The sequence below is a fragment of the Melospiza melodia genome, chromosome Z (assembly GCF_035770615.1).
Source record: "Melospiza melodia melodia isolate bMelMel2 chromosome Z, bMelMel2.pri, whole genome shotgun sequence".
In the NCBI taxonomy this organism is placed as follows: Eukaryota; Metazoa; Chordata; class Aves; order Passeriformes; family Passerellidae; genus Melospiza; species Melospiza melodia.
Genome location: NC_086226.1, coordinates 27,545,713 through 27,567,780, shown reverse-complemented (window position 1 = coordinate 27,567,780; position 22,068 = coordinate 27,545,713). Strand labels below are relative to the sequence as shown.

Below are 22,068 nucleotides of genomic sequence, written 5' to 3'. Positions count from 1 at the left end.
GTCACCTTGCTGTTGAATGGGACTGCCTAAAGACACCTTGGCCCAAAGATATCTCATCTGCAAGCTAAATTACTGATGGAGATGGTTTGACATTGTCAGCAAAGTTCACTTAACACAGCCATGAAAAGTTGTAAAGAACTCAGATATGGCCACAGGTTTTAGAACATCATTTTAGTACATCTTCAATGAACCATTTATGGAAATGGAAGGGCATGCGTGAAACTGTTACCACGCGTCCAATTCTTTTAATAACAAGTTATATAGATCAAAACAAAAAGAAAACAAAATACTCAATGTTACATAAAATATCTAAAAGCACTGATTGAAGTTTAAATACTTCTTTCTTCTGTTCGTCTAACACATTTTATTTTTTTTCCATTGTTGAATGGCATCCACCTTTACAGCTGACTTAAAAAAATAACTTCCTCACCTGGCTAGAGGAGATATAATTACTGCTGGTTTAAGGCAACACGTGAACACTCTACAGTGAAAGAATAACCTGTACCAGCAGCAGAGGCTTCACATTCCACAATGAACTGCAATCCTTATATTCATACTTCAGTACTTCAATATGTTTATTTATAAAGCAATTTAATTTTACAGAGGAAAAAATAACAATATAGAAGAAAATGTTAACTTAGTCTTCTAAATGGTGTGCTTCAGTTTTGAATCAATTTATAACAAACAAAATCACAATCATCAGTACAGTAGATGTTACAGGTAGTTACAGATTCTACTTAGTACAACTGAAGAGCTGACTAATGCAAACTTTCTTCAAAAGAACATAATGGAAGTTGTATAAAATCTGTAATGATTTTAACTCTTTAGCTGTACATATTTTCTTCTTAATGAGCACAATGTGCCACTTACACACAGAGGAAAACAGATCGAGTTCTTGAGCTTTAACAAACAGAAGGAAGACATAACCCTTCATGCCTCAGCCACACCACAAAGCACTGGCTCCTGTTTTCTGCAAGGCATGCAGTGCTGCCCTGAAGAGTGTCATCGTTTGGAAGCAATACCCAAGTCTGGGTCCTGGAACATGAACACCAATAGAGCATTCTGCTGAACTAACAACCCCGCACCTTCTTCTGGGGAGGGTCTGTTTTGCTTTTTAATGGTAAAAGTGCCTTGCAAACCCAGCTAAACTGCTCCTCAGGGATAAAGTTAAACTTCCACATAGTGCAGTACCATGCAGACACAGTAGAGTTCTGTTGCAAGTATTGGCGTGAGAAGTATTTGCTGAGAGCTCTTTATCATGCAGTTTTCCATACATTTTCTGCATAACAAAATTATGTACCCAACTAGTAAAGATACAAATTTCATTCCCACAGTTTAGTAATTTTGATCAAACATGCTTTAAAAAATTTGCAAAGTTCTTCTCACTGTTGGAAATGTGTCATAGAGAACTGTGTTTGCAGGATGTGTTTTCTTAAAAAGCTATGAATGCCTTATTTTAAAATGATTAATGCTCCACGAGCTGTAATCATTTTCTTAAAGGCACTGAACTGCAACCCATACTGGAAACAAGAAGCTAGTTCTTCTGATCAACAGTATAAATGCTTAGAAATTACAAAATACTCTGTTTTCATTAAAATCCATAGAGACCTTTCCAAATTTAAACATTCTGTACTCTCTGAAATGTTAACAATTACTTAAAAGGAAGCATTTTTTTTTCCCAGAAGAACTGATGGAGGACTCAAAGATACTTTTGACTTCCCAAAAGCAGCCAGAGCTCAGAACACTTTAAAGATAAAGGTTTCTGTAAAGCTGAATCTGTACAAAAAGTTAAGTCTTGCTAAACCTAACATTTTCAATGGAAAGACAAACCCCAAGCATTTTGTTTTATTGTACTGCTACCAATCTGGAATAGTTCCTCTGGTACAATCTTGAATATGGCCAATGTCATTCTTGTTTAATGCTGACTTCCTTTTAAGTTCACAAGCTACATGAAAAAGTGAAATGCACACACAGCACAAAACCTACTGCATCTATCAGTGCTTACGTATGGGATTAAGAACAGTGCAAATACTAGCATATAGCCTACTTCCATTCTTGACTACACTATTGCTATAAATGTATATGAACAAAAACTTATTATGGAAGAATTTCTAAGTCTAATTTACTGTAAAAGCACCTTCAGAGTTAGTTTGTATAAATTTTCCATATCTTAAATAATTTTGGTTGTTTCAAAAGGTGAAATATTGTAATAACAAAAACAATTTGAAATTATGAAATTGTGTATAAGCACCAGATTATTTAACATTTACAGTGCAAGACTTAAAATATGTTTATTTACAGAAATCAGTATCAACAAGAGAGACTATCTACTAATTCTCAATAACTATGAGCTTACTAACACATTTAGAATATAACCTCCTAACTTCAAACATGAAGGCACCTGGCTTTACCTCTGAAAAAGAAACCTGTTGCTCAGAATTTGTAACAAAACCCCAAGTATCTGAGGATTAAGCAGCCCACTGACCCCACAACTGGGCAGCCAGTTATCCCCGGAGCAGCAGTGCTGTCTCGCACCACAGGAGAGTGGAGTTTGGATTCTTAATCTAGACTCTTTGCTCTTCACACCACAATGGCATGAGTGCAAAAGCAAATCACCACATTAAGTAAAGGTTGGAAGAACTGCATTCTTATTTGAAATTACAATCTGAGAGCAAGTATGTTAGAAGTAGCCAGACCCGAAGCCTGCCTTGTTTTTAAAAGGAACTGTTACATCTGTAACTGCCACAGGTAGGTGAAAAAAAATCACTAAGTTGTTCTCAAATTACCAAATTAGTTCAGGAAGGTTGAAGCACATCACAGAAGCCTGGAACAGTGATCAGGCTCAAAATTTCATTAGAAACACTTTATGCATGTTTGGCCTAAAGTATTTATATTGTGTTAAAAAATAATACTCTGATTGTACAATAAATAAAGCTACTTCCCCCTCTCCTCCCCAGAACCACTGTTGCCAGACTTCAAACTATGCAAGACACAGTTACTTTCAAAAGCCGGATGATGGATGTACATCAAGGAGCTGAAGTCAGCAGCAATTCAGCCACTTAACTAACTGGGCAGGCCACTCTTCAGTCCAAGGTCAAAGTATAGAAGCACTCTGAGGAGACATGCTAAAAACCTCATGTTAAAGCAGGGAGTTGATGTAGTACTAGGAACTGCACACTAGTACCAGATTCCTAGCACCACACAGCTGTAGGGTTTTTTGCTAAATATTTGTTCACTCTACAAATTGATTCCAAGAACACTGATTGACCGTTCATTATGTGAATAACTCCTAACATGGCAGCATTCTCAAATTGACAGTGTTTGTTTTTCAAGTATCTCAACACCAGCTCTCAAGTCGGACATGCAAACAGTTCCCATTTCCCTGTGTCTAGCTCCTGTACAGCAAAAACTCACAGAACTAAAGCCTGTATCTCACTTGCTATTTCTTCACTGTTTTATGGAAGATAATGTAAACAGTACTTCTAAACTGAGAAATACAATTATAAAGGGATGGTGAAATAAGAACATAAACAACAGTAAACAAAATGTTCACGGTGCAGGGCATGGTGGAGCCCACCAAGTGGATCACATGCCACCACATTTACATAGTTTTAGGATAAACCTTACTAAGAAAGCAGAAAGCAATGCTACTACAGGAAACTGTACCCTTATACAAAGAAGTAAGTTATTGCATATTTATCACATTTATTTGCAACTCACATTAAGGCTAGGTTTACTAAAATGAATGACATATGTATAAGCTTCACTTTGGGTTGCTTAATGAAGCAACCAATGTCTCTCATACTGAACCAACCTTTCACTAAGAAGAAAAAAATTACACAGTAAACAGAGGGCAGCCAGCATCTCTTATTCATAGAACATGCTTCCATTGTTCTAAAGACTTCCTCTTGCCTGGGACAGGACTTCCCAAACAGATGACAGATGCTCCAAGTTCACTGTTTCATCAACATCCCCATTATTTTACAGAGCACTATCTATAATTTATCTGAAAAGTCAACTTATTTATAAAAAGATTTCCACAGCCCGTTATTTAATTATGCCTTAGGAGAGTCCTATTAGCTCCACAGGCAGTAGCAGCCTCAGGATATGATACAAACTTCTGCCTCACCATGAGTAAAGGCACTTTTGCTGGGAAATCAACTAAAATAGCACAAAGAAGTAACTAAAGATTAGTTTTCACCTGAAGCTGAATAACATAACTCCTCCAGCATTATCCTACCCTCAATTACTCTTCTTTGTCATTGTATGGCCTTTGGATACATTTAAGAAAAAACAAAAAGAAAAAAAAAGTGAGTCAAAGCTAGATTGAGCTATTTCACAATTTGGTCTTGAAAAACAAGGCCCTCAGAACTCTTGTCCTCCAGAAGGAGGAAATGCTGTAGTCCATTTCTCCTGTTGACTGATACAGAAGTTGAACACTCCCATGGCCAAAATTATTACAGCATTAGAGTTCCAAATCACCTGGTGCCAGGCAGGTGAATAAACCAGGGAGAAAGTTCTAAAGCTATTTCTGAGGAAAACACTAGGTAGGGTATATGAAGTAGGGTGGTTGAAGGAAGACCAGGATTTTGGTTTTGGATGACATATGAGTTGCATAAAAACTCAGTGCATGTAGATACACTACAAGGGTGTATTTCATTCAACCTATCAAGTTATCAATTACCTCTATTCTAGAGAAAAGTCCATTTTTAAATCTGGGACATGCTTGCTATCACAAGCTGCTGTGACAAATTATTTCAGTGCATTTCTCTCCACTGCAACACAGATGCTCAAAACCCACTGAACCTGCAGGTGATGTAACAGCTCATCACCTCAACTCTTACAGGTTTTTTTGTTCCTCCCCTCCATCCCCATGCCATCTTTCATGTTTTCCCTAAGAAAGCACTGTAGCTGAAAATGACTGAGGCTAGATCATTTAAATGCTAACTGCAAGTGCAATTCAATACTACTGGATATATACAGAGCAGATACACTACACAAGAGATCTGAGGACAACAGCACAGGATACAATACTGAACAACCTTGGAATAGTTATTGGAAGCCTGATTAAGCTGTTCAGTGTCACACAATGCCTCTGTTACCCATGCACCTGCCTTCCTACTCAGAAAGATCTACAGAGGCTTATTTACATTCAGTATAAATTGTACACAAGTTACCTCTCACAGACAAGTTTAAGCTTCTCTTTTTTCACAAGCAGCTGCTTTGTAACTTCTTCTTATGCAGCTGTGGGCAGTGCACAAGAGCTAAGTCAGACACTTTGAAGGGCTGAGTTTTACCCAGTTTGAGTGTCATTATCAAAGACCAAGGAAAAGTAGGTACAAAAACTCAACATGCTATAGATTTGACTCAAGTACTAGTGATTGCCAGCCAGCAAAAACTATCAGTGTGAAGGAGGGAAGGTATTTGGGGCAAACAATCAGTACAGAGAAAGGATAACAGGCTGAGACTAGGTTTGAAATGTGCAACTTGGTTTCAAAATCACTAGGACAGAAGTGTCCTCTGAGAATTAGTTTCATTGCCACTGCGTAATATTGCAATGTTCTAAAAAATAAGGACAAACAAGTCCAATAATTTACATCAGAACCGTTACAACGTTAGCGAGCTGGTATACTCCAACAGTTAAAAAAAAGTCAGTGACATTCTACAAAACACACGGCAAGTTACCATAAAAAAAATTTTTAAAACCACAAAAAAATAAAACACAAGTAAAAAGAATGCCCTCTAATGCACAGCTAGGAACAAGTGAACTGAACATTGGAAAGGTACTTTTGTGGACAAAGGCTAGACTGCATTTAAAGTGCAACACTTGACTATGCCACTCCCATACTGCAAAGAGAACAAATCCTTCCAAACCAGCAGTCAGTCCCTGCATTGCATTTAAAAACAAACAGATAAAACAAAATTAAAAACTCCTGAGAAAGAGTAAGGCTGGATAAGAAACCTCCTCAATTGCAACAGGCAAGTCTGATTCTTATTCTTAATACGTTTGCTGTCAGAGGTCAAAACTTTTCATTATGGCATCATGGTCAAACTTGAAACTCAAGAAAGCTCTTGATGAAAAAACAAATTTGTAATGGCCATTGCATGCCATAGAATGTCCATGTACAGGTTCTGGCAGCATGTCTTCAATGGAGCAACACATCTCGTATGCTGCTTCTGCTTAAAGAGAAAAAAGTATGAAACAAATTTTAAATGGGCAGTTGCCAATAAAAATATCTATAACAACAATGGTAAAAAGCCATACCTCAAAATACATTCAATTAATATTTATAAGAATACCTGTATGTTTGGTCATAAACAGAAGAAGGTAACTCAAACCAGCCATATTTACAGGTTGTCTAGAGGCTAGAATAAATCTTCAAATTCACTGCAATCTGGAAACACTTTCAATAGCCACATAGACACATATTTTACACATATAATACTGTTTCGTTTCTCAATAGCCATTTCTTAACAAGGAGAAATGGCATGGCACTGTTTCCTGAGCAGTAAGTAAAGAACTGTATGCACTTTGCTGCAGCTTATTACAAGCGGGACAGAAAGCCTTAAAATACACTCAATTACCAGCAATGTGCTGACTCAGACGCTATTTTTCTAAACTAGCTTTTAGTTACTTTTTCACTCAGCCACCTCATGTATCAAAGACCAACATAAAACAGTATATTTTTCATCAAAAAACAAACAAAACCTCAGACTACCTTGTAAAAATGGCTTTATAACATTTGGAAGGCTGGCATGAGGAAAAGCCCTCAACCATCATTATTCAGGTGCCTTCAGCCTGTAGTACAGAACAGTGGATGAAAATTCTGACTGCACTTGCCTGTTTCAAAGTTATCTTGAAGTCTTCTTGGATTAAGCCTTTTTTCACATTTCTGGTGAAGAGAATGACCATACATTACACATTTTTGATAAAGAAATGGCATTATATTTAAGCATCATCTAACAGGCATGCTAGTTTGCTTTGACACACCTCATGTCTGAATTATTTTACCTCTAACTCAGCGTTAGTTCTGTCACATTACTTAAGGTAGCAAACGTCCTTTAAATCCACAAGTCTTTCAGAATCATGCAACCTTTTAACAGTCACTAAAACATTTCTAACATGCAGACTTTTGGAAGAAAATTTTGAATACTTTCTAACTGTTTTAAGACAGAAAGGTCTTGCATATGATGGTATGTAATCAATATTGTGCATGCATAAGCCCACTCTTCAATGGGTTTGTCCCAAAAGAGGCAAGGGGAATGTATTTGCAGACATGCTGCTACTGCCAATTAAATTAACATGCTTTAGAGACGCAAACTCAAAACTCTCCAGGGAGGAACTGCTTTAACCCCAGATATTGGTGCTCTAAGTACACAAATACAAAAAAATATGGCTCTCTGCACTCTCTGCAAATTAGAAGTTTCCTGGCCTTCAAGTTACATCAGTAAATTATCACTGGACTCAAAATATTTAAACTTCAAAAGACTGACCATCATGAAAAGACAAGTGAAACAGGAAAAAATATTCAGAAAAGTTTGTGAAAAGCCTGCAAAGCAACTGTGGAGCATTAACAGTTATCTCCATAAAGATGTTACAGATTACCATTACAGTTTTTTCCTATTCATCTAAATTTCTGGGGAGTCAATTCACTCTTCGACACTCAGACTCAAACATAACTAATAACTTCTTGCTGCAGTAAGGATTTTAGGACAAGTTTACCATTTCTGTATGTTTACATGAGTAAGAGAAAGAAGGCAATAACCCCAAGCCAGAATGGGAAGAATCTAGTTTAAAGCCTGTAAACAAGAGAAACTAAAGTCTGGACAAGCCAGCTGAGCTGCACAGAGATCTGGGGGCTCATAGATGCACAAGAGTCAACAAAGTATACTGAAGAGCCATAAAAAACAGGGAATCAAAAGCACATTCCACTATAAGAGAGAGCATAGCCCAGTGAGTCAGTTCCCACTGAGAACTGGACAAACACAACTAGTAACTGCAAGCGAAAGTAAAACAGTGTGACACTGGAATTTACAAACAGCTGTAACCAGCTGTACTGTATGATTGAAAAACTATATGAGATTCTGGCATCCAAGCCAAGACTGTGTCTCAACATTTCCTGCTGAAGAGAAGGGAAATAATAACTATTTATATCACCACTTTCTAAGTGCTTCATAACAAAACCCCATGCTTACAGTAAGACATCACACATGAATAAATAAGATGTGTACACATCACAGAAGGCTTTTACATGACAGGAACATGGAAAGCTGCAGGATTGTGTACTGAAACAGCTGACAAATTTTCAACAGCTAAAATTACTTCTAAAATGCAAACTTTGAAATTTAGTATTATTTGTTTATAGATGTCTATGCATACAAGGTAAGAAATGTTATACATCTGCAAACATGGATCAAATACTCTGACCAAACATGGATCAAACATGATCAAATACAAACATACTCTTGATAGATAGGCACTTTACTTTGTTTCAGCAGGACCTTGCCCTGGCCATTTGTTAAGCATTACTGGAACCTACTACAGACACAGACACTACATGTTTCTTACCAAGGTATGGTTTTGCTTAACTGGTTGACTGTGCAGTCCATTTGTTCGCTTCTTTTGGCTGGAAGTGTCTTGATTTTGCTTTCTGCCATTGTTCCTCACACTCTGACTCTGCTGTTAAGTTCAAAACAAGTAGAGGGAAGAGTTTAAATGGCAGAATTGGACATAATTGCATTGACATTTCCTACTTAGTAACTAAAACTTCCCTCCAAGTAACTTCAAAACATGTAAACACTTTCTTTTGCAGAAAAACTGAAGCCCACTGAAATTAACCAAATATACACTCAAGCTACAGAGCCATCAACTGTTACTCATTCCCTCTTGCACTCAGTATGAGAGAATTATTTCACAATTAATTGAGTTCAGTGAATTTCCATGCACTGATGCAGATATACTAGAGATACTAGCAAAATGGCAAGGACTAATTACTATCTGTACATGAAACACCACAATTGCTGATACCACCACCTCTAGTGTGAGATAAATCAAAAAATTCCCAAAATATTCCCCAACTCTAATTTTGCATTCTCTGGAGATGAAATTCACTGGTTTTGTCCTAGAGAGGAAACCTTTATGAACAAAGATATCTGTTTTAAATAGTCCAGATGTATATGCTTGCCTAACAAACAACCTACCTTTACTTTCAAAACTTCAGACACCTCAGGATGATTATATGGCTTCTGTTGCTGTTTTGGCTTCACCAAGTGCTCTCCTGAAAAGCCATCTGTAAACACCTGTTGACTACAACGAAGTTTGGATCTAGTACAGGAAAACAAAGACAGGTTACAACACAACTTCAAATCTACTGAGAGCAGAAGACAAATATGAAAAAAGTTACTGAGAACAATGTGGAAGACAATCTTAAGTAACCTGTATGGAAACTCTAATAGTGCTCACTGCCATTAGCACTCTCCACAGACAAGAGGCCAAGTCCACATTAACATCTGTCCTGTTGTTCTCAGTGTTGGTGTTGCCCTGGCTCAAATTATTAAGTCCTCTCATAGGGACTACAGGTTTCAACATTTGCTCTACCATTTTTCACTCAGCTGAATCTAAAGCCAGCAGGACATGTTCATCTACTGGTTCCCACAGGTTTTATCTAGCACTTCTTAGACTACTTTACAGTCCTGCTTTGGGGAGTCCTACTTTTCCTGTGCAGAAGGGCCAAAAATATTGAAGTTGAAGCACTGGAAGTTATCTACTTGCTTAAGCTTCTGGTTTTTTTTGATTCCCCCAAACAAGACTGAGGAAATAATCTCAGTTCTGACACCTGTGTATCAACACATGAATTAACTTTTAACCTTACTTACAAGTCTACGATATACATCTATGTTAATTTTTCTGTTATTTAGCTATTACTCAAACACAAATCCTTGGAGAAAAAGGACAAGCAGTATTGTATATACTTGTCATTGTATAATATTGTCATATTTGTATGACCAGTGTTTTGTAAGAAAGAATATAGAGATGTTAAACTGACCTGGTTCTTACCTAGCTTTTTCCAAGTTGGGCTTAGAGGGTGTGCTCCCTGCAGATGAAAAACCATTGTCACTGCCTGAGGAATCTCCATTCCTTCGGGAAATCCATTCCCTCAACGGCCTGTGAGCAAGGAGTAGTACAACAACATCTACTTACCAAAACAAATCTAAAGAATTTAAAACTGTCTGAAAGACCCTGGCCTAGCATTTGCCTCATCTCAAACATACCTGATGAAGGGAATCGCCATAAAAAATTTGTTAGGTGCCAAACCCAGCTTGGACTTTGGAGTCATGTCATTTCTGTGGCACGGTAATTTGTTGATGGAAAACCACTCAATATTCTAGAAAAACAATAAATAAAATCAAAATACCCTCTATTGTAGCCATAGCAGAATTTTACAAATGTGTATCAGCCACAATTATTTCCCTTAATTAAAAAATTACCATGGAAGACTTAAATTAACAGGCCACAACAGCATTTTTCACAAAAGGTTAATTAACTTTTCCAACTGCCACTACAGTAGTAGATGGTAAAGCACAAAATTGCATGATATCGCACCTAAAATATGAAAGGTATTAATCAGCAACTAAAGTCTGAATAAGAGTGTCAAAACAAACCAACCAAACCACTGCACACAGAATGCCATAAATAAATGTACAGGCTTTGAATAACTTTCAAAAACTTTTTACTTAAAGTGTGATCAATACTGGACCACCAATACCCATTCAAAAATAAGAAGGGTGTTTAGCTTGACAGTAACGTTTCAGGTTTTGTTACAAAAGAAAAAGAAACATGGCGATAGGATAGGATTTGTGTTATTGTGTTTAACTATTAAAACTATATGTTATAGTTTTAATAGTTAAGACTATATATACTTAGCAGAATGGGGAACAAAATCAGGAATTCTGACCACAGACAGCATAGAACCCACATGAGATTTGCCATCATAGAATCTACTCAGAAAGCCTCAGGTCCAAACAAGATGCAAATTATGGAAATAAGTTACAAACCGAACAAGTCTTCAATATAGTTCTACAGGGAGTATAAAATCAGCCTGCCCGGTGGCATTAGATCAGATGAAGACAAAATTTCAAAACTCTGTCATTGCAAGAACTCTTCAACATTCCCACACATATGGTCACTGTTCTACAAAGTACCATATTTATTGTATATTTTTTAAAAACCTCAAATTTCGTCTGATGTCATATTTAAAAAAAAATAGGTCTCAAATGCAAGAAATTAAGTCCTGTCCACTCAAATTTCTTTATTTAGAAAGCAAGATGCCCTGTTTAGTGACACAGTCTGCATGGAAATATAGCTGTTTTGAACTGAATTGTCCTAAAGGGAAAAAAACAATCAAACTTCAAAGATTACAGATACCACTGACAAAGGTTCCAACAAGTTGCTATCGGAGCCTTGGTCTTTGGCTTTCACAATACCTTTTAAAAGCACACAATGGTACATCCAAAATAGTTCCCTTTTTCTGCCCCCTTCCCAACTTCCTCCTTATTTTTTAAATATGAAAGTATTAGACATGAAAAAAAGAAAACAATCCTTAGTTTGTCCTTTTGATATGTAGGCTTTTGCATGTCCCCAACTAATAATTACAACTTGAGAATGCATAGCTACATTTGCATCCGTAACTAGGAATAATATGAAATTATTAATATGTATACCACCCACAGAAGACAAGAATTGTATTTTAGCAACATGCTCTATTGTCTTTTCATGATGAATGGAGATGTCAGACAGATGTTCAAGTATCAGACTTGCAGTTGAGGTGAAAGAAGTCAACACAAAACCCTACAGTGCAGAGATGCCACTGGTACCTAGCACTTAAGGTGCTCATTGTGCTTAGTGGGTTCATTATTTTACACACTTCTGGCTTTAAAAAGCAACTTCTGCAAAGTTCCTACAGATTCAGACAAGGTAGCACATACCCGAATTTCCCTTCTAGTTTTGGGGTTGAATTTGGTGTTCTTGGGAACTCCAGGAATGATGTACAGCCGTGCTAACTGATCATTGATTCGCAGCTCAATGTAGTCCTCTTTGCAGATATAATCTTTTATGTCAAACCCAGTTTCTTCAAACACCTGAGAAGTATTTAGATGAAATTAGTGTGTGTGTATTCAGAGTTATCCTTTACACAACCTATTACCCCAAGCAAAGGAATGACTATTTTTCAGATATATTCATGAAAGTTGCCGGGAAAAACAAGTCTTTACATATAGAGGTTGGCTCAGAAATAGAAAAAGAATCTACATGCTTTAAATTTCTCTGAAACTGCAAACCTGTTGCACCTGTTAAAAGCTGAGACAATTTCTATTACACCTTCATGTAGCAATTTATTAATATGGATGGGCTTAGTCCTCACCAACTTCTGAGGTACTACTAAACTCTGTAGGCACTGCCAAGTGAAGACCTCTTCAATTTGATTTTACAGAGATGCAGCTCATGGTTTCAGATCTGTCCTGACTCAAGTGAAAGAAGTTGAAAGATTTATTTCAGATATAAATTGTTAGTCTATCCACAATGACAATCTAACCTATCAGAATAATGATGGTAATAGTGCTGATCACTAGCGAAATCTAAATAGATTTTTCAGATTAATAACATCGTCAAAATATCTTTTCCCCCAGTGTAACTGTGCCCCCTTTAATGTGTTTGCTGGCATAACTTGAAGTGAAGAGGAAGATACACTTCATGCAACTCCTTCTTGAAGTAGCTGTCCAGTTTACACTTGATAGTTATACTTAAAACAAAAAAAATCCCCAAAACCCTGTGATTTCTCAGATACTGATTCAGTCAAATTGAAGAACACTAAATGCATCATACTACTTCCCCTCATCTTTCTCTCTCTCAAAAACTCTGGATGTATTAAGTTGAATGAGCACTGAATTTGGACCAGTAATGTTCTTTTACAGGCCATTTTGAATATGCAGCTTCACTACATATGTAGGTCTCCAGGAGCAATAAATACAGATTATTTTATTTTTCAGATTTTACTTGCAATATATATTGATTCTTGTTCCTGAATATAACTGAAAAATAGCATAGCTGAAAAATAAAAAAGTAAAGTTCTGCACAATTTTTACATTACATTCTACAACCTCCAACTCAGCTCTTTAGCCTCTTTACACAGACCAGTGTACACAGGGTAAATTCCCATTTCTCCACAGTTATGGTAACCCTTGAAATTAATACACCAAAAGTCATAAATTACATAAGAATTCCCAAGCACCACAAGTAATACTTAAATGTAAATTCACAGTTCAGCAGAGAACTTTAAAAAGCGTACTCATTCACTTCATTTACCACATTAGTGCAAAAGAATGTGAAACAAACCATTTTCTGGTTTTATTTTAATATATAACCTCAACCTTGATTACCATTTTGGAACTCAGAAAGGCACCAAAAGATGACTGCAATAACAGACTATTTATTCACACAATTTCAATAACAGGATTACCTAAGTAAAGTGCCATTTAACCCAACACATATATCCTGATTTCAGCAAAATTTCACTTCTTTATCTTAAAGGAGTTGATATAACTTACTTCTCTAGCAGCACAGTCATGAGGTGCCTCTTCTTTATTTACTTTCCCTTTTGGAAATCCCCAGCCAGATTTTGCTAAATAGCCCTGAACCAAAAGAACCTACAAAATACAAGGGAAGGCAACTGTCAAACATGCAGGTGTTCTAACCAATTTCATTAAATGTCTTCCCTCCACCATCCCCCCTGTTCTCAAAAGAATATGTTAGCCTCAAGGAAGGAAACCATTAGGTTTTCTGTGTTGTACCAAGAATGGTGAAATATTTTACAGAATCATGTAACTCAGATGAAAAAATAAAATCTCAGAGGGAAAGCATGCAAAAGTGTGTTTACTGACTCACACATTATATTTCTGTACACAGCCACCAATATCAACTAACTGGCACATCTCTGCGAATCTGACAGTGAGTGTAAATTTCTTCAGAAGAAAAATGCAAACAACAAAGAATTACTTCTGCCAGCATACACCATCCCCCACTCTAGACAGTCCTTCACAACTATTTCCATACTCACATTTTCAAGTGTCTCATCAAGGATAATTGCACCATAGGTTGGCACTCCCATTTTGTATTCTTTCCACTCATCTAAAACCTTTTGCACATCTTCACCTTGAGGCAGTAAAAAGGGACAGTGATTGAAGAGTATAGCAGCCTGTTAAGGAAGATAAACTTAAGCAGCCAGTTCCAAAGTACATATCAAATATAAAAGATATTTAGACTAAACACTCCCTCCCCTAAGTCCTTTCAAGGAGATTCTCTTGGAAGTAAAAAAATATTACAAATAATCCACTACCAAACACTGAAAGTCAGAGTGCATCAAGTAATTCAGCAATTCCTATACAAAGCAATCTAAATAAATGAAAAAAAACACCAAACCCAACAAACAGAAAAGATTGCACAAGGCTGATTGTTTGAGGGAAGGTAATTTTGAAAAAGTAACCCCATAACAGTTATTTTGAATATGTATTATTTGCAAACACATTTTTTTAATTTTGAAGTGATCAAGAAAGAAAAAAAAATCAGTTTCCTGTGCTTGAAATAAATGGGAATACATTTTTGCCACAATCATTTGTTAAGATTATGGCATAGAATCCTATCTTCAGTATTCGTTATGCCAAAAAAACCATTTTAATGGCTTATAGTTACAGAAATCTAAATCCTAATACACTTTATCAAAACTCATCATGCCAAGAAAATATAAACAACTTCTATAATTCTCAAATTTTGAGAGAAAATCTGTAAGTCCTTAATTAAATTAATATTACAAATTACATATACTATACTACCAATAAAAAACACTCCACAGTAGAATACTTAAAAATACAATGCAGCAGAACTAATATTTGTGGCAAATACGGGCTAGAAAGGGAAATAATAATGAACATATAACACCTATTACACTGCATTTCTTCTGCACTGCCTACAATTTAGGAGAATTTTGTTGGTCTGAAAATACATTTTTAATTAAAAACACATAAAATAAGAGCATATCAACCAACAGGATATGACCATATATTTACAGTTTACTGTTAAAAGCTGTAGTGTTTCAAAGTAAATATATATTAGGAAACTAACAGATAAGTATGTTGTGTAGTGAAAGCATGAATAATATTATCCTCAAAGTTAGAAGCAATATTTCAATCTTAGATCAAGAACATATGGGACAAGGCTAAAACTAAAACGTTTGCTGGATGAAAGCCACGAAGTTTTCTCTAGCAAGAACTAGATAGTACACATTCCAGCAGCCCTTGCAAGCAACAAAAAAAGCAGAGGCCAACCATTTGAATTCAGTAAAAAGCAGTTTCTACTCTACAGAAACTTCCAACAAATACATACCACTGCCCATGGCAGAACACATACCACCTTCAACTACTTTAACATTTATGTTACTAGTTACTTGAAAAGTAATGAACTGTGGAGTTCAGTTTGAAGAGCACCAAAGCTCACCCTTGAAACCAACATAGAATGCAAAGAAAAATCCTCAAACATCAGAAATGGACCATTTTCCATAGTTCTTTAGCAGTCCAAGAAACATCTCTTTTGTGGGTGCCACAAAATTATGGAAGCAGTGAACTCAGTAACATCACATACCTAGCAATACTAACTTTTAATCATTAACACATGAATTGACATTATCATACTATGAAATATTGTTAACAATATTTAGTTTGCACTTTACCACCAGACAGGAAACAATTAGAGTAATAAAAAGGATATCAGCTTTAGCGAAGTCTCTTATCCCACACTGAGGTAATCCTGGTGTGTTTTGCATGTAGAAATCCAAATAAAACCAATGGGCAAGTTCAATCTGAAAACACACTCTGATTGCATTGTCTCTCTCTTCACTTGGAATGTGCAAAATAAATCGGCTGCCAGGAAAGAAAAAGAGTAAGATTAGCCAAATCTACTGACTTAAATATGGCTAACAATAAAACATTGCAACAGTACAATTCTTGATCCATTAGTACATACCGACAGACCTCCAGATCCTCCTCATGTTCCAAAAGGACAGTAAAAAGTTTTCGCTAAGTAAAATACAGCTTTCAAAGTTAAGAAGGAAAATGGATTATTGTGATCTTTCAGAAATATCAATTACAATCTACTAAGTAAATTTACTGTTGTGAAATAGGAAGTGTGAAGACAACCTACTCAAATCGCTGTGTTACAAAAATGAAAGCATTTTTACAAGTCCATTAAAGAACATCTGCAAACTCTGATAAGATATTTCAGTGCTATTTTTTTTCAGGATACAAGTTGAACATAGTTATATGTTTTCACTTAAAACCACAGTAAACTATTAATTTACATAGATTTTAAAATTCAATATGATCCTACAGATTTCCTCAGTCTGAATCTGGGTTTAGCCCAGATACTGGCACACAGACAGAGTTACTGAGATAAAAGTTCAAGCAGCACTGTGTCATAGCTCATTTTAGTAAAGCAAAAGAAGCTTTATTTATTTATGTATTTGTATCAATAGCAGAACTTCCTTTTTAGAAATTTACGGTCGTACACCCCACTGAACTTAAATAATTTGATGGAGATCTTTGACAGGCAGCTCCTGAGCGCAACCAGCTGAATTCCCAAAGTGCGTAATATCACTGGTCTAAGCAGAAACAGTGTATCTCTACTTAAAATCTGACAAGTATGAATTGTCACAGGATCTCAGAACTGGGTGCCTCTCTAAGGCAGTCTGGCCAAGGACAGAGGCAGGAGGTCACAGCTGCAGGCACACACCTGACACTCCCCAGGCTTCCAGGCACATTCACAGGTCCCCCAAGTACTAGCACAGGTCTCCTTTTCCACCCCGGAGCCCTGCCCACATCCCAGACCCTCACACCCCTCTCACGGGTCCTGCCCCACCAGATGGCCCAGTTTGAAGTCTGCTAGAGAGAACACGTGCACAGGGGACAGGTCTGGGCAGGCACCTGCCCCCTCCCACCCAGCGCATGGCGGTGACACAGTCCTGCTGCGGGTGCTCTGCCCCTCACTGTCCTCACTCACACCACCTCCCCCACACAAAGCTGGCTTCCAGGACACTCCTCATCGCCATCCCAGACACTGCGAGCTGAGACCCTCTCCTGGGAGTGGATGGCACTGAGATCTGCTCCCTCACTCCAGCAGCTGACACCCTTGCCCAGCTCCCATCAGCAGCTGTCACTTCATCCTTGGAGCACACATATACAGAGCGTAGAGAGTGGAATTATCCAGACAAAAACAAATATTTACTAAGAAGATGTAAGATAGGACAGTCTGTGACACTTGAGCAGAAGGGTCAGACAGAGAAGTTACTAACTTGCCCAGTTTTACAGACAGACTCTTCTACATCCCTTTCTGCCTATCCTTCCTTTGTCCTCCCCTGCTTCTCCTCTCCTGTGGCACTCCTCTCAACCCAGCATGTGGGATCCCCCCAGGTCCTACCAGCCCTACCAGATACAAAGGCCAGGCGGATATTCCTGAGAATGATGCCTGTGGTTTCTTGGCAGTTGGTCAATTAGTGCAATTAACAAGTTTGTTTCATGTCATTGTGTCTACTTCTGATTTCTTAGGTCTGTGTCTAAATATTTTTTCATTCTCATTCCTCCACTTTTTTCCTGTTTTCCAGGAGTAGGTCCATACTCAGATAAACTTGCTGGAATGAACATTCCTATACTCCCTCTCATCAACCAGCGGCCAGGTTTGGCTTTCACTACTGCCTTCCTTATCATTCCTCTTTTCAGTTTGTAGCCTTGTATGCTTTATTTATTCATTATGCTTTTATTTCTCATCTTCCTATCCAATTTTCACACAGAAAAAGGGCCTTGGCCAGATACCCTTAAAGATCTTGGCAGGCCTAAGAGGGAATCTCTGTGAACCTCTTGAATTTCAACACAGCCAAGTGCAAGGCACTGTGCCTGGGCTGGGACAATCCCAAGCACAATGTAAACAGAGTCTGATCAGAGAAAGGATGGAGAGCAGCTCTGGGGAGGAGGATTTGGGGTGCTGGTGGATGAGAATCTTGACGTGAGCGGACACTGTGAGCTCCCAGCCCGTTCTTTTGATGGAACACAGTGCGCACAGCAGACTGAGGGAGGTGATTTTCACCCTCTATTCTGCTCTGGTGAGACCTCCCCTGAAGCAATGTGTCCAGCTGTTGGAACCCCAATAAAACAGGATGGGGACCTGCTGGAGCAAGTCTTCTCTGAGGCCTTCCAGGATGTCAGGGGGGTAAAGAGAGCTGGAGAGAGGCTTTTTACTATGTCATAATGACAGGACAAGGGGGAAAGAGAAAAAGGGAAGGTTTAGGTAACAGGAAAAAAATTCTTCACTGTGAGGGTCATGAGGCACAGGCACACACTGCCCAGAGAAGTTGTGGATGGCCTGTCCCTGGAAGTGTTCAGAAGCAACCTGGTCTAGAAGGCATCCCTGCTTTTGGCAGAGGGGCTGGGATGAGATTATCTTTAAGGTCCCTTCAACCCAAAGCACTCCATGATTCTCCCTTGCATAAATAACCTTATTCACATCAACATTTTACCACTTCCCAATTTTCAATTGGCACTACCACTCCCAATTTCTTTTGAAGGCTCTGCTCTTATCTATAAAGCTGCAGTAGCTAAAAGATAAAAACTTAAAAGCCTACATTACATCTACCTGATGATATTTTCTTGCCCCAGCACTGCAGCTGAACATAAATCTAAAGATAAAATATGCAGCAGTATCAAAGAAAAGTAAGGATATGCCAGGGATTAGGCTTAGAGAACAACAGCAAAGCCAAGTACAATGATACTTATTAATCAAAAAGTTAACTTCTAAGTTACTTGGAGTGACTGAAGAGCTAAAACAAGCATCTCTAGGTGCAGCTGCCAGGTGCTGGTAGTGATGGGCTAATGCTGGACACACTGTGGGACACAGCTGGAGGCAGCAGCTGAGATGGTGGTGCCTGTGAGGAAGTATATTATAAGGACAAAAATACCAGACAGGCAGAGGAAGTGAAAAAACCAGCATGAAACGGTAGTGCAAACACCAAAGCTGGAGAAGAAAAAGGAAGAGGAGATGTGCATCCTACAGCCTGTGGAGTATCACGTGCTGGAGCAGACGGATATTCCTGAAGGACCCTTAGCCCGTGGGTGTGATCCCACGCAGGAGCAGGGGCAAAGCATAAGAGTGAAGGAGCCCCAGAGAGGATTGTTACAGACTGACCACAACCCCCACTCCCCATCCCGAGCTGTTTGCAAGGGAGGAGGTAGAGGAGAGTAGAGAATGAAAGGATGAAGCTGACATGAAGTTTCCCTCGGAAAAACAAGGATGCAGAAAAATATCTTTTTCAAATTTTTTTGTGTGTGTGTGGCTGGGTGAGCATCTGGCCACTTGAGCAAGGTGAACCAACCACAGTCTGGAAGTCAAAATATAGAGTAAAAGTACTTGTTTACAAGACCGTTTCAAGAAGCTGCTAAACCCACATTATGTCCCTGCACATCCACTTCTTTACTCAGGTAAACAACTCCATAGCACAAGGCATCATGAAAAATAGGGACGTGGATACCTGTAACTTATTATTTAACAATACCCAGTAACTGAGTATGAAAAATCACTTTCTAGCAAAATTCCCACTAATATCACATATAGATTGAAGAATGTAGGAAACTACAGCTATTTTTATAACACATTTATAACATCAATAGAATTACAATACAAAACACTATTTTTAAGACAGAAGATGACAGTATCTCAAAGAAACATGGTAAGACACTGGGACTGATCCTATCACAATGTAAGATTCAAACACTCATGTGCCCTTCTATCAGTCACCCCACCGAAGTGACACTAAAATAGGCTGTATCAGTTTTGTAATAACTGGAATTCCTCTCTAGATTTTCTGAAGAAGTCTTAAATCTTGTGTCGCATGTGAACAGGGATCTGAGAGGCAAGTTCCTCTCTCTGCAGGGAGCCCAAAGGAGACACAATGGAAACACAAGCATGCTTCAGAGGCCAGATTTAGGGAATTGAAAATTTACATGTCTATCTAACTGACTCTTGCATTAGACAAATGCAAAACAATACTGAGTAGGACAGTTCTACCCTCCTGTGGTATTCTCACTTCTAAACATTTTCACTCACTTGAAAACCGTAATTACAGTAAGTGGGGTGTCTTTCCTCTTCACTAACCTTTCCCTCTTTTACATAAATACCTCATAAGGAGTCTCTTGGAGGTGGTAAAATAGAAGGATTATTTCATGCCAAATATCACATGCAGTTTGTGTCATCACATTCTGGGGATGTCAGACAAATTACAAAGTTTTAAGGGCTACACCACAGACGATCAGAAGTTGAAACTGTAGGGGGGAAAACGCAACTTGGCCCTTTTAGAGAATCTACGCTTTATGAAAATTCAACCGCAAAGCCCCTGGAACAAGAAAAGCATTTCACTCTGAAAGAACGGACAAGCAGGAGAGGGCAGCTTCGCACCGCAAGGTTTCCCTGTGGCTCTTCCCTTTCCGCCCGCTGGCACGTTCCCTTCCAGCAGAGGTAACTCACCAGAAGGGACTCCCTGACACCTCTTCCAAAGCTTCCCACCCCCTTCCAACGAAACCAGACCTCGGAGCACTGAGTACCACCTCAGTGCTCGGCTACACGTCACGCCAGCCCCACGCTTCCAGCTCTTCTTTCACCTGCGCAAAAACCGCCGACGCAGCTCTACCTTTTCGGGCCCAAACCGCGCAAGAAATCCCCACAAACAATGTTCTTCCACTTCCACCGTGCGCCCGGCTCCCGGCCCGCCGCCGGGGCAGCCCCACACCCGGTCCACAGGGTGCCGCGGGCAGCCTTCCCGCCCTTCCAGGACGGATTCCATGGGGAGGGCGGAGCCTCGGGCTCGGGGGGAACGGGCCGAGCCTCGTCCTTCCGCCTCCCGGCGAGCGCGGGACGGCCAGAGCTGCCCCTCGGCCCGGGCGGCCCCGCACCCCCGCAGCGTCTCGAGCTTCCCGGGCCCCGCGCTCCGGGCGCGGGCAGGGTCAGGCGCCCTTCGCGCCCTCCGGCAGCAGCGGCACGGCAGCCCCGGGGCCGCCCCCGCCCCACGGCCGTACCTGCATAGGTCGTCCAGGACGCTGCTGGGGATCTCGGCCCGTTTGGTCTCCATGGGGAAGCGCGGCTCATCCCGACGCGGCAGAGGCCGGGACGCAGGGAAGCGGCGAGGGCGGGGCCGCGCTGCGGGGGGGGGGGGGGGGCAGTGGAGCGGCGGCTGCCGGGGCCAATCGGCGCCCGCCACTAGCGGAACGGCGGCCAATGGGGCGGGGCGTGGGGTGGGACCGGCGTGCTCAGGTGATCGCGGGCGGCCAATGGGTGGCGCGGGGCGGGGTCACTGCGAGCGCTCTGATAACGCGGCGCGCCGGGTCAAGGAACGGGACACCGGTGAGGCGCAGCTGGGGTGCTGTGTCCGGCTCTGGGCTCCTCAGCACAGGGAGCCGCGGGAGGGGGTCCAGCAGAGGCCATGAAGATGAGGATGGTGTGGGGCATCTCTGCCTTGTGAGGAAGGGCAGCGGGAGCTTGGCCTGTTTAGTCCGGAGGAGACTGAGAGAGAATCTCATTAATGCATGTAAATTAATTACAATCATTAATGCACGTAAAGATCTCCAAGGCGGGTGCCAGGAGGGTGGTGCCCCGCGACAGGACGAGCAGCAATAGCCCTAAACTAAAACACAGCAAGTCCCACTGCAATATGAAGAACTTCGTCGCGTTTGAGGGGTGGCAGAGCTCTGGAGCCGCTGCCTGGGCGGGCGGGAACTTTCCCCTCTGCAGACATTGAAAGCCTCCTGGACGCTTTGTTCCTGTGTCACCTGCTCCAGGTGACCGTGCTGTGGTGGCGGGGGCCCTGGAGGGGATGATGTCCAAAAGGGAATAATTCTGTGATTCTGCGAAACCGAACCGGCTCCGGTGGCATTCCCGGAGGAGTCTCCCTGCCGGCAGAGGGTGTCGCTGCTCTCTCCGCCGCGGCC

The 22,068-nt window shown here is 40.0% G+C and overlaps 1 protein-coding gene across 1 annotated transcript; it reads right to left on the bottom strand.

The window, feature by feature from the left end:
* Positions 1-557: 557 nt before the first annotated feature.
* Positions 558-21,270, bottom strand: DCP2 (decapping mRNA 2). Its single transcript, XM_063180407.1, has 11 exons — positions 21,160-21,270; positions 15,815-15,966; positions 14,112-14,239; positions 13,603-13,701; positions 11,986-12,138; positions 10,273-10,385; positions 10,058-10,165; positions 9,202-9,325; positions 8,570-8,680; positions 6,842-6,893; positions 558-6,177 (listed from the first exon to the last, which is right to left on the bottom strand). Exons 1-11 carry the CDS (start codon positions 21,210-21,212, stop codon positions 6,014-6,016), a joined length of 1,257 nt encoding a protein of 418 aa, XP_063036477.1. The 5' UTR covers positions 21,213-21,270; the 3' UTR covers positions 558-6,013.
* Between the last annotated feature and the right edge of the window lie 798 nt (positions 21,271-22,068).

Coding starts and splice junctions, on each gene's coding strand:
- DCP2 (XM_063180407.1), bottom strand. CDS start 21,212: ATGGAGACCAAACGGGCCGAGATCCCCAGCAGCGTCCTGGACGACCTA. Junction 14,240..15,814: donor AAGAGACTTCGCTAAAGCTG/ATATCCTTTTTA, acceptor AGGCTGCTATAC/TCTTCAATCACTGTCCCTTT. Junction 6,894..8,569: donor TTAAGCAAAACCATACCTTG/GTAAGAAACATG, acceptor TCTCTTCACCAG/AAATGTGAAAAAAGGCTTAA.